Here is a 14,693-nt window from a genome sequence, read left to right as displayed (position 1 = left end):
ACGATTTTAATCGATCACATTAGAGATGGATATGGATATAGGTATGGTTACAACTATGGCGTTAGGGTTAAGGAAGTTTAATTTGCTCTTTAAACTCACTCTGGTCAACTTGAGCTGTAATAGTTTACAGTTGATTGAAACTGGGCATTAGATTCGAATTGTCCATCCCTTAAACTTTTGTTGAAAATTTATCGAGTAGCAACCAAACCAAAACTAGTTATCGTTGCAGAGAATCGATAGGCGTGTCACTACTTTGCGGGTTTATTTACAGGAAAAGTAAGATATATGTTTGCCAAATTTTGATCCGAGGGTTTTAGCTTCAAATTAAATTAAGTTTTCAGTGGCTACCTACTAGGCGCACCTAATGATAATATGGAGCCAGGTATAATAAAGAAACTAGACGAGGTTGTCGTGAATCGAATCGCTGCAGGGGAAATAATACAAAAACCGGCCAACGCGCTCAAGGAGCTTATCGAAAATAGGTAAATTTATGAATGATTTTGCCAATTTTATTAGAACTTACCACAATCAATTACAGTCTAGATGCTAAAGCTACTCACATACAAATAACTGTGAAATCTGGCGGTTTGAAATTGCTGCAAATACAAGATAATGGTACCGGTATACGTCGAGACGATCTTTCAATTGTCTGTGAACGTTTTACAACATCAAAACTTTCAAAATTCGAAGATCTTAGTAGCATTGGAACATTCGGATTTCGTGGTGAAGCCCTGGCAAGTATTAGCCATGTAGCACATTTAAGTATACAAACAAAAACAGCAAAGGAACCCTGCGGCTACAAGTAAATGTTCAAAACAACCTAATGAGAACGTGTACATAAATATATGATTGAATTATACATTCATTGCAGAGCAACTTATGAGGATGGCCAACTAAAAGGTGTGCCTAAAGCTTGTGCTGGAAATCAAGGTACAATTATCACAGTTGAAGATCTCTTTTACAACATGCAACAGAGACGCCAATGCCTAAAATCACCAGCCGAAGAAATGCAAAAAATTTACGATGTTGTTTCCAAGTACGCTATACACAATTCCAACGTAGCATTTACGTTGAAGAAGTATGGTGAAACACCCACGCTGCGTACAACGGGACGAAATACGCGTGAGGAGAACATCGGTACCGTTTTTGGCACTCAAATTGGTCGTGCTTTGCTTGCCGTTGAACAACACGATGATTTACATAAATTTCAAATGAATGCGCTTGTAACAAAAGTGGACTACTCAGCTAAACGCGGCATAATGTTGTTATTTATAAATAATCGACTTGTAGACTCTAATGGTTAGTGTTAATGCATTTTATGTGTTTACTGTTCATGTTTTAACGAATAGTATTTGCATACACAGCCTTAAAAGCAGCCATCGATGGTGTATATAGCACATACCTCCCAAAAGGAATGCACCCTTTCATTTATATAAATATTGAAATGGCAGCCACACAGTTGGATGTGAATGTTCACCCAACTAAACATGAAGTACATTTCCTCTATGAGGATGAAATAATTGACAAAATTAAGAGGCGCATAGAACTAAAACTTTTGGGAAGTAATACAGCACGAACTTTTTACAAGCAATTACATTTGCAATCTGGTGTAAAAGAGGCGGAAACTAACACTGGCAAAGCTAAATGTAACGATAAAGAATGTGTTGAGAAGGAGCGTGTACGAACTGATTCTAAAGAACAAAAATTAGAAAAGTTTCTTGCACATAAAAATACCACAGAGGCAGATAGAACAATAAACCTAATAAATGAAAGTTTTTCTCTTAATACAACACGTAGATCCAAAGTCACACTTACGAGCATAAAGCAAATGCAAGATAATATAGAAGGCAAACTTAATGTGGTGATGCGGAAAGTATTGAAAGAACTTGTATTTGTGGGAATGGTAGATGAAACATATGCACTATTTCAGCAAGAAACGCGACTCTATTTATGTAATACATCAAAGTTTTGGTAGGTATTCCGAAACACTGCCGGCTAATAGACGAGCAGACGATTGACGAGTTTGGTGCAAAAGCTCTTTACTTTAGTAATTGGTTATTAACTTTCTATCTAGGAAGTGCTTGACTTTGTACAGAGCAAATTTAAGAGATTACTAGAGAGTAGAACATTTAAAATGTGGGAAACTTAATTTACTGTGATCATTTTCTGTAAGTCGGTTTGGCACTTATTTTAATATAGGACTCGAAGTAAAAAGAATTTTTTCAAACCTTCGGATTGATTTAATATCTATTTTGTCTATTTAAAAAAACCCTCGCGACATACAAAAAATCATATATGTAATGCTTGTGTAATAGGAAGGAGTATTACATATATGCAAAGAATATTAAAGTCGAGCAAACTTGAGGGAAGTTTTTAATTAAGCTCTAAGATAGAACCCCCTTCTTCAGAACTCTAAATGGAATGTCCTTCGATCCGATCCAGGAAATTCATAAGGCATGATTTTCAGTATGGGTTTGAACTCCGCTTTAAATTGACTAGAGTTTAACGCTACTACTTAATGTTATTGACCAAAGTGGCAACATTTAACTACAGTCTGAACTCGCACTTAAAAGAAGAATTATAAACTATAATTAACACTTATATACACTTTCAATATTTCAGTGAGGAACTTTTCTACCAGAGACTGGTTTTTGAATTTCAAAATCTTCCTCATATTAAATTGGAGCCATCACTGGATATAAAGGAGCTTGTTCTTATCGCGCTAGATAGTGAAGATGCTGGATGGTCAACAGAGGATGGTGATAAATTAGAACTAGCTGAAAGTGCAGCTAATATATTACAAGAAAAAGCACCAATAATGCGCGAATATTTTTCTTTACGCATTAACGATGAAGGTAAATTAGAAACACTTCCTGCCATAGTACCACAACACTATCCTTGTACTACACATTTGCCATTGTATATATTGCGTCTGGCCACAGAGGTGGATTGGGATTCAGAAGTTGAATGCTTTGAAACATTCTGCCGTGAAACAGCACGATTTTATTCACTTACATCTATATTAGAAATTTCAACGCAGCCACATCGACATAAATGGCTGGTAGAACATGTTTTATATCCTGCATTTAAACGGTACTTGCTACCACCTAATAATCTAAAGCTACAGCTGTACGAATTAACTAGTTTGCCACGTTTGTATAAAGTATTTGAACGATGTTAAGCATATAATTTAATTTCATGCAAAAAAGTTGTTTGCACGCATATTGTAATAATTTAATAAGATATCAATAATATCTAAATTGCATTATGCACAAATATAATATTTCCGTCTAAGCTTTGCATAAAAACACCAACATAAACAGTTGTATACTAATTAGACACGATTTATAAGTTTGGTTGGCGCAAGCGTTGCTCCTTTTCAGTATTTACTACATGTTCCTTAAGCATACGCATAACATCATTATCGTGTTCGGGTGGTGTTGGTTTAACATTTGTTGCCCAATAATATATATCCCAGTCATTGGTCACACCATTTATGAGTTGATCGTATTGTGCTGTTAGTGTAGCGTCCATGTCCTTCAAATGACGCGCAACAAAAGTGCTGAGTATCAAATCATTTTCAAGCATACCACGTTTGCGTGATTGATAAATAAGGCTACGAGTTTGAAAGGTAAAATAAAATTTCTACAAGTAAGGAAGGCTAAGTTCGGGTGTAACCGAACATTACACACTCAGCTGAGAGCTATGGAGACAAAATAAGGGAAAATCACCATGTAGGAAAATTAACCTAGGGTAACCCTGGAATGTGTTTGTACGATATGGGTATCAAATTGAAGGTATTAATGAGGGTTTTAAAAGATAGTGGCCCTTAGCTATATATGTGAAGGCGTTTTCGAGATATCGACCAAAATGTGGGCCAGGGTGACCCAGAACATCATATGTTGGGTACCGCTAATTTATTTATATATGTAATACAACGAACAGTATTCCTGTCAAGATTCCAAAGGCTTTTGATTTCGCCCTGCAGAACTTTTTCATTTTATTCTACTTAATATGGAAGGTATCGCACCCTTTTTACAAAGTTTTCTCTAACGTTATATTTTGCGTCAATATACTAATCCAATCACCATGTTTCATCCCTCCTTTTGTATTTGGTATAGAATTATGGTATTTTTTTTTAATTTTTCGTAATTTTCGATATCGAAAAAGTGGGCGTGGTCATAGTCGGATTTCGCCCATTTTTTATACCAATACAAAGTGAGTTCAGATAAGTATGTGAACTAAGTTTAGTAAAGATAAAAAGTTTTTGCTCAAGACGGCCGACTGTGTTACAGAAAACAGTTATCGTCCTATAATCTAAGCCCCTACCAAATTTCACAAGGATTGGTAAATTTTTGTTCCACTTATGACATTAAAAGTATCCTAGACAAATTAAATGAAAAAGAACGGAGCCAGGCCCATTTTGAAATTTTCTTTTATTTTTGTATTTTGTTGCACCATATTACTAGAGTTGAATGTTGACATAATTTACTTATCTTATATACTGTAAAGTTATTCATTTTTTTGCTAAAATTTGACTTAAAAAAAAATTTTTTTTTAAGTGGGTGTGTTCGTCATCCGATTTTGCTGATTTTTATTCAGCATACATATAGTATAGGAGTAATGTTCCTGCCAAATTTCATCATGATGTCTTCAACGACTGCCAAATTACAGCTTGCAAAACTTTTAAATTACCTTCTTTTAAAAGTGGGCGGTGCCAGGCCCATTGTCAAAATTTTACTAATTTTCTATTCTGCCTCATAAGGTCAACCCACCTACCGAGTTTGATCGCTTTATCCGTCTTTGGTAATGAATTATGGCACTTTTTCTGTTTTTCGAATTGGAAAAAGTGGGCGTGGTTATAGTCTGATATCGTTCATTTTAAATAGCGATCTGAGATGAGTGCCCAGGAACTTACGTACCAAATTTCATCAAGATACCTCAAAATTTACTCAAGTTATCATGTTAACGGACAGACGGACCGACATAGCTCAACGATTTTTTTTTTTTTTTTTTTTGATACTGATGATCTTGATATGTGGAAGTCTATATCTATCTCGATTCCTTTATACCTGTACAACCAACCGTTATCCAATCAAAGTTAATATACCCTGAGAGCTCTGCTCAACTGAGTATAAAAATATATGCCAGCCACATACCGTTGCTTACGTACTTCAAGTGGTTCATCAGGACGCAGAGGATACTCTGGAAGTGGCAAATAATCCGGATCGTCATAGTCAATAATTGGTACATCGGCGTGATTCAACACCTCAGTTTTATCTTTGCCATCACCTCCACTAGCTTTGGATGAAAATGTGCATGTTTTTTTCATCATGCGACGACAATTACCATTCTAAAATGGAGAACAAAATAATAATAAATGCACAAATTATGCAACGAATTCCACGATGCAACGATAATGTAATACGAATTAAATTTTGCAAATTTTATGCTTACCAATATTTGACGCAGCATATTTAAATTCTTAAGCTTTTAGAAGTCTGCAGACACTTGAAATTGACCAAAACTAATTGTTAGTAATTGTTCTGTTTTGTGTAATTTCTTTTTTTTTGTCGTTAGTGTTGTGATAACACAGCTGTAAATTATCGATAATACGATAAAATTAATAATTCAACTTTTCCTTTAAATGTTTATCGAGAAAAATATATACACCTTTTCCAGTTTAACCCAGATAACCCTAAAAGTTACTCAAGCGAGAACTTTTGATTTTTTTTGGAAATGTCTGTTTAAAACCGCTATAGAAAGAGACTCTGATACTTTTTTTTAAAAAAATTTTTTTTTTATTATTTTAGAGGTGTACTATATATAGTACATTAGGATTATAAGGGATACAAACATATTTTTATTTATTGGAATGGAAGTTTACAAAACACTTTGTATGTACACCAATATTGCATTTTACACATCTTCTAGTGGTTTTTTGATGGCAATATCCACATCGGGTTTGTTTTTCCTGTGGCTCTACAAGACGATCCATACGGTCATAGCGAATCTCGGCTTATTTAGGGCAACTTGGATGGCATTTTGGTAGGTTGATTGCTTTCGATGGGCAGTCAGCAGCATGGTATCCACTGCACGCCTAAAGCTCAGTTGGTCAAAACTTCCGCCCCGTTCGCGATGTATGATCCAAGCGTTTTGGAGCGCCATATCAATGCAGTGGGCTAGCAAGGGCAGGTACCATTTGCCCCTCATTGAAGTTCTATACAAGCTTATATTTTGGTCAGAACGTTCCACTCCTCCCATGTTAGAGTTATACATGTAAATCAAATGCAGTTGTTCTACATATATAACGGTATATTATGGTCCGACTCATCCGATGAGCTTTCAGGCCCGGCTGCACTAAAATTTTATTTCTGCTGGCGCTTGCAGTTGGGCAGATGGAAAATTATTTACGTCAAAAGCTTCCTCAGGACCAGAATCTTCGTCGTTTGCATTAACTGGAGGAAACAACACCACTTCATCGATGTCGCCAGCGTTTTCTTCACCATCTTCCAATAAAACAACAACCTCATGAAGCCAGAGACCCCTGCAAAAAAATAGATCTTGTAGACACCTATCTTCCTAATGTACTATATGTAGTACACTAATATTTGCTCATTTTTACTACTAATTAATTTTCAATGTATTTAACTATAATTTTACACATTTAAAAACTCGTTTATTTCTCTATAATTTTTTAATAAAAAATATATATTTTTTAAATTTTATGATATAAATTTTAACTCACTTTTGAAATCGTATGTTATACTTTTGCATTTTTCAAAATTAGTAATTTTCTGAATAAGACAACGAGCATTTCTCTCACTGAGGGACTGTAAACACTTACTAACGGTGTTGCACAATTTCTACTGCATGCAAAAATACATCCCCGTTATTTCCTGGCCATCGGGCGCGTTCGTGAATAGACATGAAATTTGTGTACTACATATAGTACATCAGGGTTATCTGGGTTAAGTTCAGAAAATTACAATTCAAGTTCAGAATTTCCAATTTAAATTCCGGAATTTATAATTCAAGTTCAGAATTTTCAATTCAAGTTCAGAAAATTACAATTCAAGTTCAGAAATTCTAATTTAAATTCAGAAATTTACAATTCAAATTCAGAAAATACAATTCAAGTTCAGAAATTCCAATTTAAATTCAGAAATTTCCAATTCAAGTTCAGAAAATTACAATTTAAATTCAGAAAATTGCAATTCAAGTTCAGAAAATTACAATTCAAGTTTAGAATTTTCAATTCAAGTTCAGAAAATTTGTCGGGTATTTTTTTTTTTTTTCATCCAATGGAAATAAATGTATTTATGTGTTAGGGAAGCATTGGACATCTTAACTCGTTTAACCCTCTGCGGCTGACGTGAATTAAGTTTCCCTATTCCACTGACGTGGTAGTCCGCCAGACAACATTGCGATAGCTTATATTTTATCGTCTAATTTTGCAAACGTATTGAAAGAATTCCTGTTTTAAGTTCCAAGGTGAACGTTTTTATTTATTGTATTTTTTTTTTTTATAATTCAAAAAGTAAATTCATTTTAAACGGTATTTATTTACATGGCGCAAATTGACCCTGAAAAATGTATATCTATAAAAAAACAACAATATATTTCATTTCATTTCATTTATTGATAGGTTACATTAGTACAATGAGATCTATGATCTCTTATAGTACAACAGTATATGGAACAGCAAAAATACAGATAATTCTTAAATCTAGGCAAGATCATAACACAAGAAAAAAAAAAACAAATACAGATATAGAAAAATAAAGCGTGAAGTCAATAATCACAGACAAATAATTATTTAGATAGCGAAACTTGTGAACAAATCAATTAGAGAGTATTAATGTATTTTACCAGTAATAAGCATATAAAACTCTCTAAAGTTGCTTTTATATATGTTATATTTTTTTTTTCAACAAAAGCTTTTACTTATTTTAGTGTACATTAAAGTTCATCAATCTTTCGAAAAAGAGAAAAATTCGGCGGTTAAATAATAAGATATTTCATGTCAAACATGCCGATATGCATTTTATAGTTAGGCTTTCCAAAGCTTAAACAGTCAACGGAGCGCCCACACTCCCGGTAGTAACGTATAGGTACTGTCTGCATAGATCTTGGCGCCATATGTCGAAATATCTCAACTTATCCGCCATCATCACCATTCATCATGAATTGGCACTTAATCGCGATTTTAGCAGTTTCGTAACAAATCATGCCAGCTTTCCCTGCTTCGCGGTAATTGACGACGATTCGGAGCACCATGAGAGGTCAAGTCTTCCTCCACCTTCGCAACTCTGTGGAGGTCTCTCCCTTCCACTGCTTCCAAACTGCTGCTTGTTGGAAAGAATTATCCTCCATTTGATTTCAAGGTTCGGGATATACACACTTTGACGAAAACTTGGGGTACACTACTATACCCAAGCCACTATTTTGGCAACATGGTCAACGAAGCATCAACACTTCCGCAAGTAACATATAAGTATAAAATTAATTAATTAAAATAACTTTTGAAAATTAACACCCTACTTATAAATTTCTGAATCCGAACTGTAATTTTCTGAACTTGATGTGTAATTTTCTTAACTTGAATTGTAATTTTCTGAACTTGAAATGCAAATTCTGAACTTGAATTGTAGTTTTCTGAATTTAAATTGGAATTTCTGAACTTGAATTGTAATTTTCTGAACTTGAATTGGAAAATCTGAACTTGAATTGTAAATTTCTGAATTTAAATTGGAAATTCTGAACTTGAATTGTAATTTTCTGAACTTGAATTGCAATTTTCTGAACTTGAATTGCAATTTTCTGAACTTGAATTGTAAATTTCAGAACTTAAACTGGAAAAGGTGTAGTTGTTATTTTTGAATTATTTGTTCACATAACGGTTACGGGGTCTTATTTTGGTAATTCACGAATCCGAAGGCGAAAAAGAAAAATTGTATCTCTGTCCGCAGACATTTGCAGTTGAAGTTGGCGATTTTCATGTGGTTGTTGTAGAGATGTAGTACCCACACAAAAAAATTTGAACATAAGTGTTTTGCGCGGATAGAGTTTTGGTCTCCAAACCGGTGTTGGACCCACCCAGGGTAATTTTATATAAGCGCTGCCAAAGGCCGCCAATGCAGAAAGGCGTTATGCGCAAAAATACTATGGATCCCACCCCCAGTTTCAGAGGGACCCTCGGGTCGTTTTTCGGTTTTTCGTTCATATCTTTTGAACGACTTAACATTTTTATTTTCCACCTTCGGATTATTAATAGTGATGTCAAGACTCATCGGTCGACACCTCTCTAGATATTTTTGGTAGCGTATTAGCTGTCGACGCCTCAACTAGACTTTTACCATATTCTAAAGTTAATAACAAATGTGACTTTATTTTCAGTTGATTCAGTTCAGATTCAGTTGTTCCCAATGCCATATAATGGCGTATATATTTAAATAATTAATGCATTTTACAAACTGTAGCAAATTCTTTAAATGCAGATCAATTGTATTACATTTTAATAAGGAATTCAATATTCAATACATATATTCAAAATTTTTATATTGCTAGTATACAACACTATTTTATCAATGTAATTAATAGGTTGCGACTCTAGGAGGTAAATAAAAATTTTCGAACTTTGAGGCCAATGAACACAGAAATGCCAATAACAATTGTGGTGTACTTGAAATAAGTTTTGAGTTTAAGTCGTTTGCGCTCAGCTAAATGCTCATCATAGTCAATATATAAAGGATTTTTTGCTGGACTAAATGATGCTAACTAAAATAAAATAATTATATAAACAACAAGTAAAGGTGTCTAAGTTCGGGTGTAACCGAACATTATATACTCAGCGTGAGCTTCAATTGTACATTTAATTTCAGATAAATTACTTTTCTACATAACACGTGGCACCGCCCGTTTAAAAAAAATGTCTCCCCATTTCCTCATACATTAAACCTTGATAAGTGAAATATCATTGATTCAAAACTATTTTTTGCTAAGTTTTATAGCTTATTATTCTAGTCTACGATCCTTTTAAAAATCTTTTATATCTAAGCTGCCGTGGTCTTTAACCGATCCTGTTCATTTTTACTAGAAATATTTTCTGCCATAAGGAAAATATGTGTACACAATTTTATTACGATCCGTTAATTTTTCTTCGAGTTATGGCTCCCGAAACATAGAAAATTGCTTAGTCATAAAAGGGGCGGTGCCAGCCCATTTTTTTAAATTTGAAGTTTTTCCTATTTATAGTTATAAATCCCCTTGGGAAATGAAATACCATTGATATAAAGCTCTTTTTATTCGTCCACGACTATTTTTAAAATCTTTTATAAAAAAATGGGCGTGGGCCTTAACCGATTTCGTTAATTTTTCTTCAAAGCATTCCTTATAGCAAAGGCAACCTCTCTGCCGAATTTTGTTACGATAGGTTTAATGATGTTTGATTTATGATTAATAATATTTGTAAAATTGATTTTATCACAAGTGGGCGGTACCACACCCATTTAAAAATTTTTTTTCAAATCTTTATCAAGTCTCAATATCAGTACACATGTCAAATTTCAGCATTCTAGGTGTATTATTCACTAAATAATAAGGTTTTTTGTTTTCCAAAATGTTATATATATATAAAGTGGGCGTGGTTATCTTCCGATTTCGCTCATTTTCAATACCAATATATTCTTGGACCAGATAAGCTCGTGTACCAAATTTGGTGAAGATATCTCAATATTTATTCAAGTTATCGTGTTAGCGGACAGACTGACGGACGAACAGACTGACAAACGGACGGGCGGACGGACATGGATCAATCAAATTTTTTTTCGATACTGATGATTTTGATATATGGAAGTCTATATCTATCTCGATACTCTGTATGCAAAGCACGCTGAGTATAAAAAGGTGTGCATTCATATTAGAAACCACTTACATATTTTGTCGTTTTGTTAAGTTCTTTTATTGTCGTGCGGTATGCGTTCAATTGGTTTTGTAATGTACCCAGCTGATCCTGTGACACAACACCCAGCTCATCACATTTTATTTTTTCTTTTACAAAACGTAAAGTTGCTGTTATTATCACCAAATGTTGTAAATGATTAGCAGTAACCATTAAAATTTCATAAAAACTTGAAGGAAGATTAAGTTAAGTTACAAGCGTTTTATGAAAAAAAAGAATTTGAACTCACTTTTCTTTTGAAGATCTGCTTACTCTGGCGATAGACTTTTTGGACCAGTGATGCAAATGGAAACTATGCGATAAACATTTATACAACAGCGATTTTCCATAAATATACATATCGATAAACTATATAAGACTTACTCAAGTAGTCCCTTCATCATTTTCATTCTGAAAATAGGATATTTAATGCCAATATCCACCATTTTTTCGTCATTCATGGCAAGGAACTGTAGAAGTGAAATTTTTTCTTTTGCGAAATATTCTAAGAACTTTCCCATATTTAAGGACAAAAGTATAGCATTTATTTCTTGAAAATATTCTGGGCAGTCGGATTTTAAAAAGATTCGGGGTATATAGTCTCGTAAAGTATTATAGCCGAGATATTGAGGTGGCACAACATAGGTATCTTTCTCCCTTGGCAAAAGTTCAAGCATATCATAAAATCCATGAAATTGCGCTACTTGAACTGGTGTATAGCCCTTTCTATTGGCAATTGTTGCATTGACACCCGCTTCGACTAATAATTTAACAATATCCAAACGATTATTTTCTATCGCATGGAAAATAGGTGTACAGCCTTGGTTATCCACAGCATCGAATGACACATCTTGCAACATACGTCTCACAACAGATGTATATCCATTTTTACAAGCGTGCATAAAAGGTGTAGTTCCATATTTATCTGAAGCATTAATGACGGCACCATGTTTTAACAAAACCTGCACAATTTGATCAATAACATGTGGCTCCTTAGCTGTAGACTCGCATGCCAACATAAGTGGTGTGAATGAATCTACTTGTTTATTAACGTCTGCTTTTAACTCTTCTATCAAATACTTAACAATCGATAATTGTCCTTCACGACAAGCAGTCATCAGTAAAGTAAAGCCACCTGAAAGCAAGGGTATGAATTAAATAATTATTTAAGCACGGTTTTTTTTAAGGCAAAATATCTTCCAATTCTCGTATTGACCAAAATATATTTGTACATGATATCAAATAAAAGCTTCCCTATGTCATACATCTATTGAAAAGTCCCCTATATCAAAATTTGTTTGAAGATCTGCATGCCTCTAACTATATTTTGCTATGAACATTTGCTACAAAATTTTATAGGAACGTATAATTCTATATAAAAATTTAATATCTAGTTACTACACGGGCAGATGAATGTTTAATTGAGAATTGGAAGTGCTCTACATGTTCATTTATTACTATTTATTGGCTCGTCAATTGAGGTGCTTAGTTCACGGACTTGTTGCCTCAAACTTTCAACATCTCCGTTGCGTATTGACATAAGCATTTCTGCTTGCTTATTTTGTTGCTCCTGCCAGATGGAAGTTGTTTTGCTTGATTTCTTCGATGGCTACAAGTGAAAATACAATTAATTAATTTATGCGCCGTCATATACTTTGTGACTGCATGTGAATATATGTATGTATGTATATGTTTAAGAAAGTGCCGTGGCCGTGAAGAATAGCAAGTAAAAATGTGCGCACGCCCTGTGTCCTTGAACCCTTTTCTATGGAGTTATTATTTAAAATATATGTTGGTATATACACACAATAACCTTGACGGATTGAACTGCCTCGCTTTAGATTTCGGCTTGTGAAATCAACTCAAAGCGCCCAATAACCTATGTATATACCAGAGCTAAGATTAATGCTTAAATTTACTCACCATGTCACCAAAATAGTACCCTTCGTAGCCATCAGAGTCGTCGGAATCACTCATTGGAGGTCCATAATTTATTTTTGGACCAGCCATGTTTTTTTACTCGCTTTTTCCAATTACCTTTAAATCAACAAAAAGGCCAATTGTAATTAGCAATTTAAAATTGTTTGCGAAATTACATTGCGCAAAATGGGATATTTCAATCTGACGTTTTCAGTTTCTACTTGATTCCTCAATTCTATTACATTTTCAGTATGATGTTTCTTTCGGATACCAATGCGCTCAATTATCGCCCAAAATTGCGACATTTGTGTTTTCGTCACATTTACTCAAGGCGGACCCATATATTAAAGGGCCAATTAATGGTGATTTATAACCATAAAACCAAACCAGATGAACGAGCTGACTGAACCTATCTTATGGAAATCGTTAGTGTTAAAGGTGGCGGCACGGTAACATACAAACCCCGTGTTCCAATGAAACGTGATCCAGATACGGAGAGAGATTTAATATGCAAATGCCAAAGAGGATATTTACCCTTCAAAGAACGCGAGTACTCCATAAATAATGTAAGGAATACTCCTTTGGGAGTATAGGAGTGTTCCAAAACTAATCTGTATTCATACAAAAAATGTGCTCCAATTAATATTGCGATGTCCTAGGAGAGGAGTAGGTGATCCCACTCTCGCTTTGTTTGAGAGTATTCCATAGAGTACATACGTGAGAGTACTTTCCAAAGTATTTTCACTGTAGTACTCCATGGAGCACCCACAGAGGATTATGTGCCAAAGTATTAAAGAGGAATTGTGTCGGAAAGAATTATCGGAGTAAATTTAATTTAAAATGAAAGTAAATGAAGAGAGGCAATATAACTTTTATTACTACGAATATTCTTATGTTATTTAGCATTTGCGTGAATAAAGAAACTAATATTTCTCTATACTATAGTATGTATACATAAAACCAGTGCGCGGTTGCATTTTATCAGAGTTGCCATAGTAAAATTTTATTATCAGTTATTCGTATGCAATATTTTACTTTTGGAAACTCTGTTCGATCGTCATCGTGTCGTGGTAACGGTCGTTAAAAAACGAGCAATGATCGGCTGATGGTGGTCCGCAAACGCATTGCAAAAGAGTATTGTTAGAGTACTCCAACATGGAGAAAATGGACACGTAATCCAACAATTTTTGCAGGGTATGCATATGATCAATTTGTCGTTGCGTTTGCATGTTAAATTTCTATGCGTATCTGGACACGCTTCATTGGAATGTACCAAAAGATGAACAAAAGCCATTAACCCGTCGCAAAGATCCTGAGCCAGATAAATAATTTTGCATGTAAATGCAACAACAACGATTTGAGCCAGATAATTGCAGATAGAAGTCGGGTTCAAATTTTGAGCCAGATATTTGTTAATTTCTTAGCTTTATTTTGGGAGCACAGCCTACTTCAACATACTTTTTCCATAATAGTTATCGCTGCTTGGTCTTTAGCCGTGTGTATCACTACCTCTATTTCTCAAGTTTTCAATGATCCATGTACTCTGTTTTTGTCAATCGATTGGCTAATGTCATAATCGAACTGCACTGGAAGTTTAAGTGTCAAATCATATTAAAAAAGTACCAATGTTTCAAACCACATTTTCTTTTAAATGTGTCTACAGAAAGTCGGACTGCATATTAGCATTCATTTTTAAAACTTATGTAATAGAGAAAATCAGTTAAAAAAACATTTTTAAATGTGTAAATAACGCGATATACCAGTCGTCTAAGTGTATGAAAAACGACATTGAGCAAATGATCTTACTAATTGATTCACAATGCACGCTTGT

At 34.3% G+C, this 14,693-nt stretch overlaps 3 protein-coding genes across 3 annotated transcripts; 1 reads left to right on the top strand and 2 right to left on the bottom strand.

The window, feature by feature from the left end:
- The first annotated feature begins 201 nt into the window (after window positions 1-201).
- Mlh1 (DNA mismatch repair ATPase Mlh1) lies at window positions 202-3,320 on the top strand. The gene is made up of 6 exons (XM_067771106.1): window positions 202-276; window positions 335-482; window positions 539-802; window positions 872-1,299; window positions 1,365-1,971; window positions 2,623-3,320. Exons 2-6 carry the CDS (start codon window positions 373-375, stop codon window positions 3,179-3,181), a joined length of 1,968 nt encoding a protein of 655 aa, XP_067627207.1. The 5' UTR covers window positions 202-276; window positions 335-372; the 3' UTR covers window positions 3,182-3,320.
- On the bottom strand, window positions 3,154-5,606 carry LOC137243376 (succinate dehydrogenase assembly factor 2-A, mitochondrial-like). The gene is made up of 3 exons (XM_067771107.1): window positions 5,458-5,606; window positions 5,160-5,353; window positions 3,154-3,616 (listed from the first exon to the last, which is right to left on the bottom strand). Exons 1-3 carry the CDS (start codon window positions 5,473-5,475, stop codon window positions 3,346-3,348), a joined length of 483 nt encoding a protein of 160 aa, XP_067627208.1. The 5' UTR covers window positions 5,476-5,606; the 3' UTR covers window positions 3,154-3,345.
- A 2,016-nt stretch (window positions 5,607-7,622) lies between these two features.
- Window positions 7,623-13,098, bottom strand: Gasz (ankyrin repeat, SAM and basic leucine zipper domain-containing protein 1). Its single transcript, XM_067771105.1, has 6 exons — window positions 12,866-13,098; window positions 12,401-12,551; window positions 11,327-12,077; window positions 11,193-11,255; window positions 10,937-11,132; window positions 7,623-9,780 (listed from the first exon to the last, which is right to left on the bottom strand). Exons 1-6 carry the CDS (start codon window positions 12,950-12,952, stop codon window positions 9,613-9,615), a joined length of 1,416 nt encoding a protein of 471 aa, XP_067627206.1. The 5' UTR covers window positions 12,953-13,098; the 3' UTR covers window positions 7,623-9,612.
- Between the last annotated feature and the right edge of the window lie 1,595 nt (window positions 13,099-14,693).

The sequence above is a fragment of the Eurosta solidaginis genome, chromosome 3 (assembly GCF_040869045.1).
Source record: "Eurosta solidaginis isolate ZX-2024a chromosome 3, ASM4086904v1, whole genome shotgun sequence".
In the NCBI taxonomy this organism is placed as follows: domain Eukaryota; kingdom Metazoa; phylum Arthropoda; class Insecta; order Diptera; family Tephritidae; genus Eurosta; species Eurosta solidaginis.
This window is presented reverse-complemented; position numbering and strand designations above follow the sequence as displayed.

What these genes read in the sequence shown, in the direction of transcription:
- LOC137243376 (XM_067771107.1), bottom strand. An exon ending in CTTGAAGTACGTAAGCAACG is followed by an intron (nt 3,617 to 5,159) that starts GTATGTGGCTGG and finishes TCAAACTCGTAG; the next exon opens with CCTTATTTATCAATCACGCA.
- Gasz (XM_067771105.1), bottom strand. Translation starts at nt 12,952, where the DNA reads ATGGCTGGTCCAAAAATAAATTATGGACCTCCAATGAGTGATTCCGAC. An exon ending in AGCAGATCTTCAAAAGAAAA is followed by an intron (nt 11,133 to 11,192) that starts GTGAGTTCAAAT and finishes TCTTCCTTCAAG; the next exon opens with TTTTTATGAAATTTTAATGG. An exon ending in TTAACAAAACGACAAAATAT is followed by an intron (nt 9,781 to 10,936) that starts GTAAGTGGTTTC and finishes ATTTTATTTTAG; the next exon opens with TTAGCATCATTTAGTCCAGC.
- Mlh1 (XM_067771106.1), top strand. Translation starts at nt 373, where the DNA reads ATGGAGCCAGGTATAATAAAGAAACTAGACGAGGTTGTCGTGAATCGA. An exon ending in TCGACTTGTAGACTCTAATG is followed by an intron (nt 1,300 to 1,364) that starts GTTAGTGTTAAT and finishes TTGCATACACAG; the next exon opens with CCTTAAAAGCAGCCATCGAT. An exon ending in TGTAATACATCAAAGTTTTG is followed by an intron (nt 1,972 to 2,622) that starts GTAGGTATTCCG and finishes TCAATATTTCAG; the next exon opens with TGAGGAACTTTTCTACCAGA.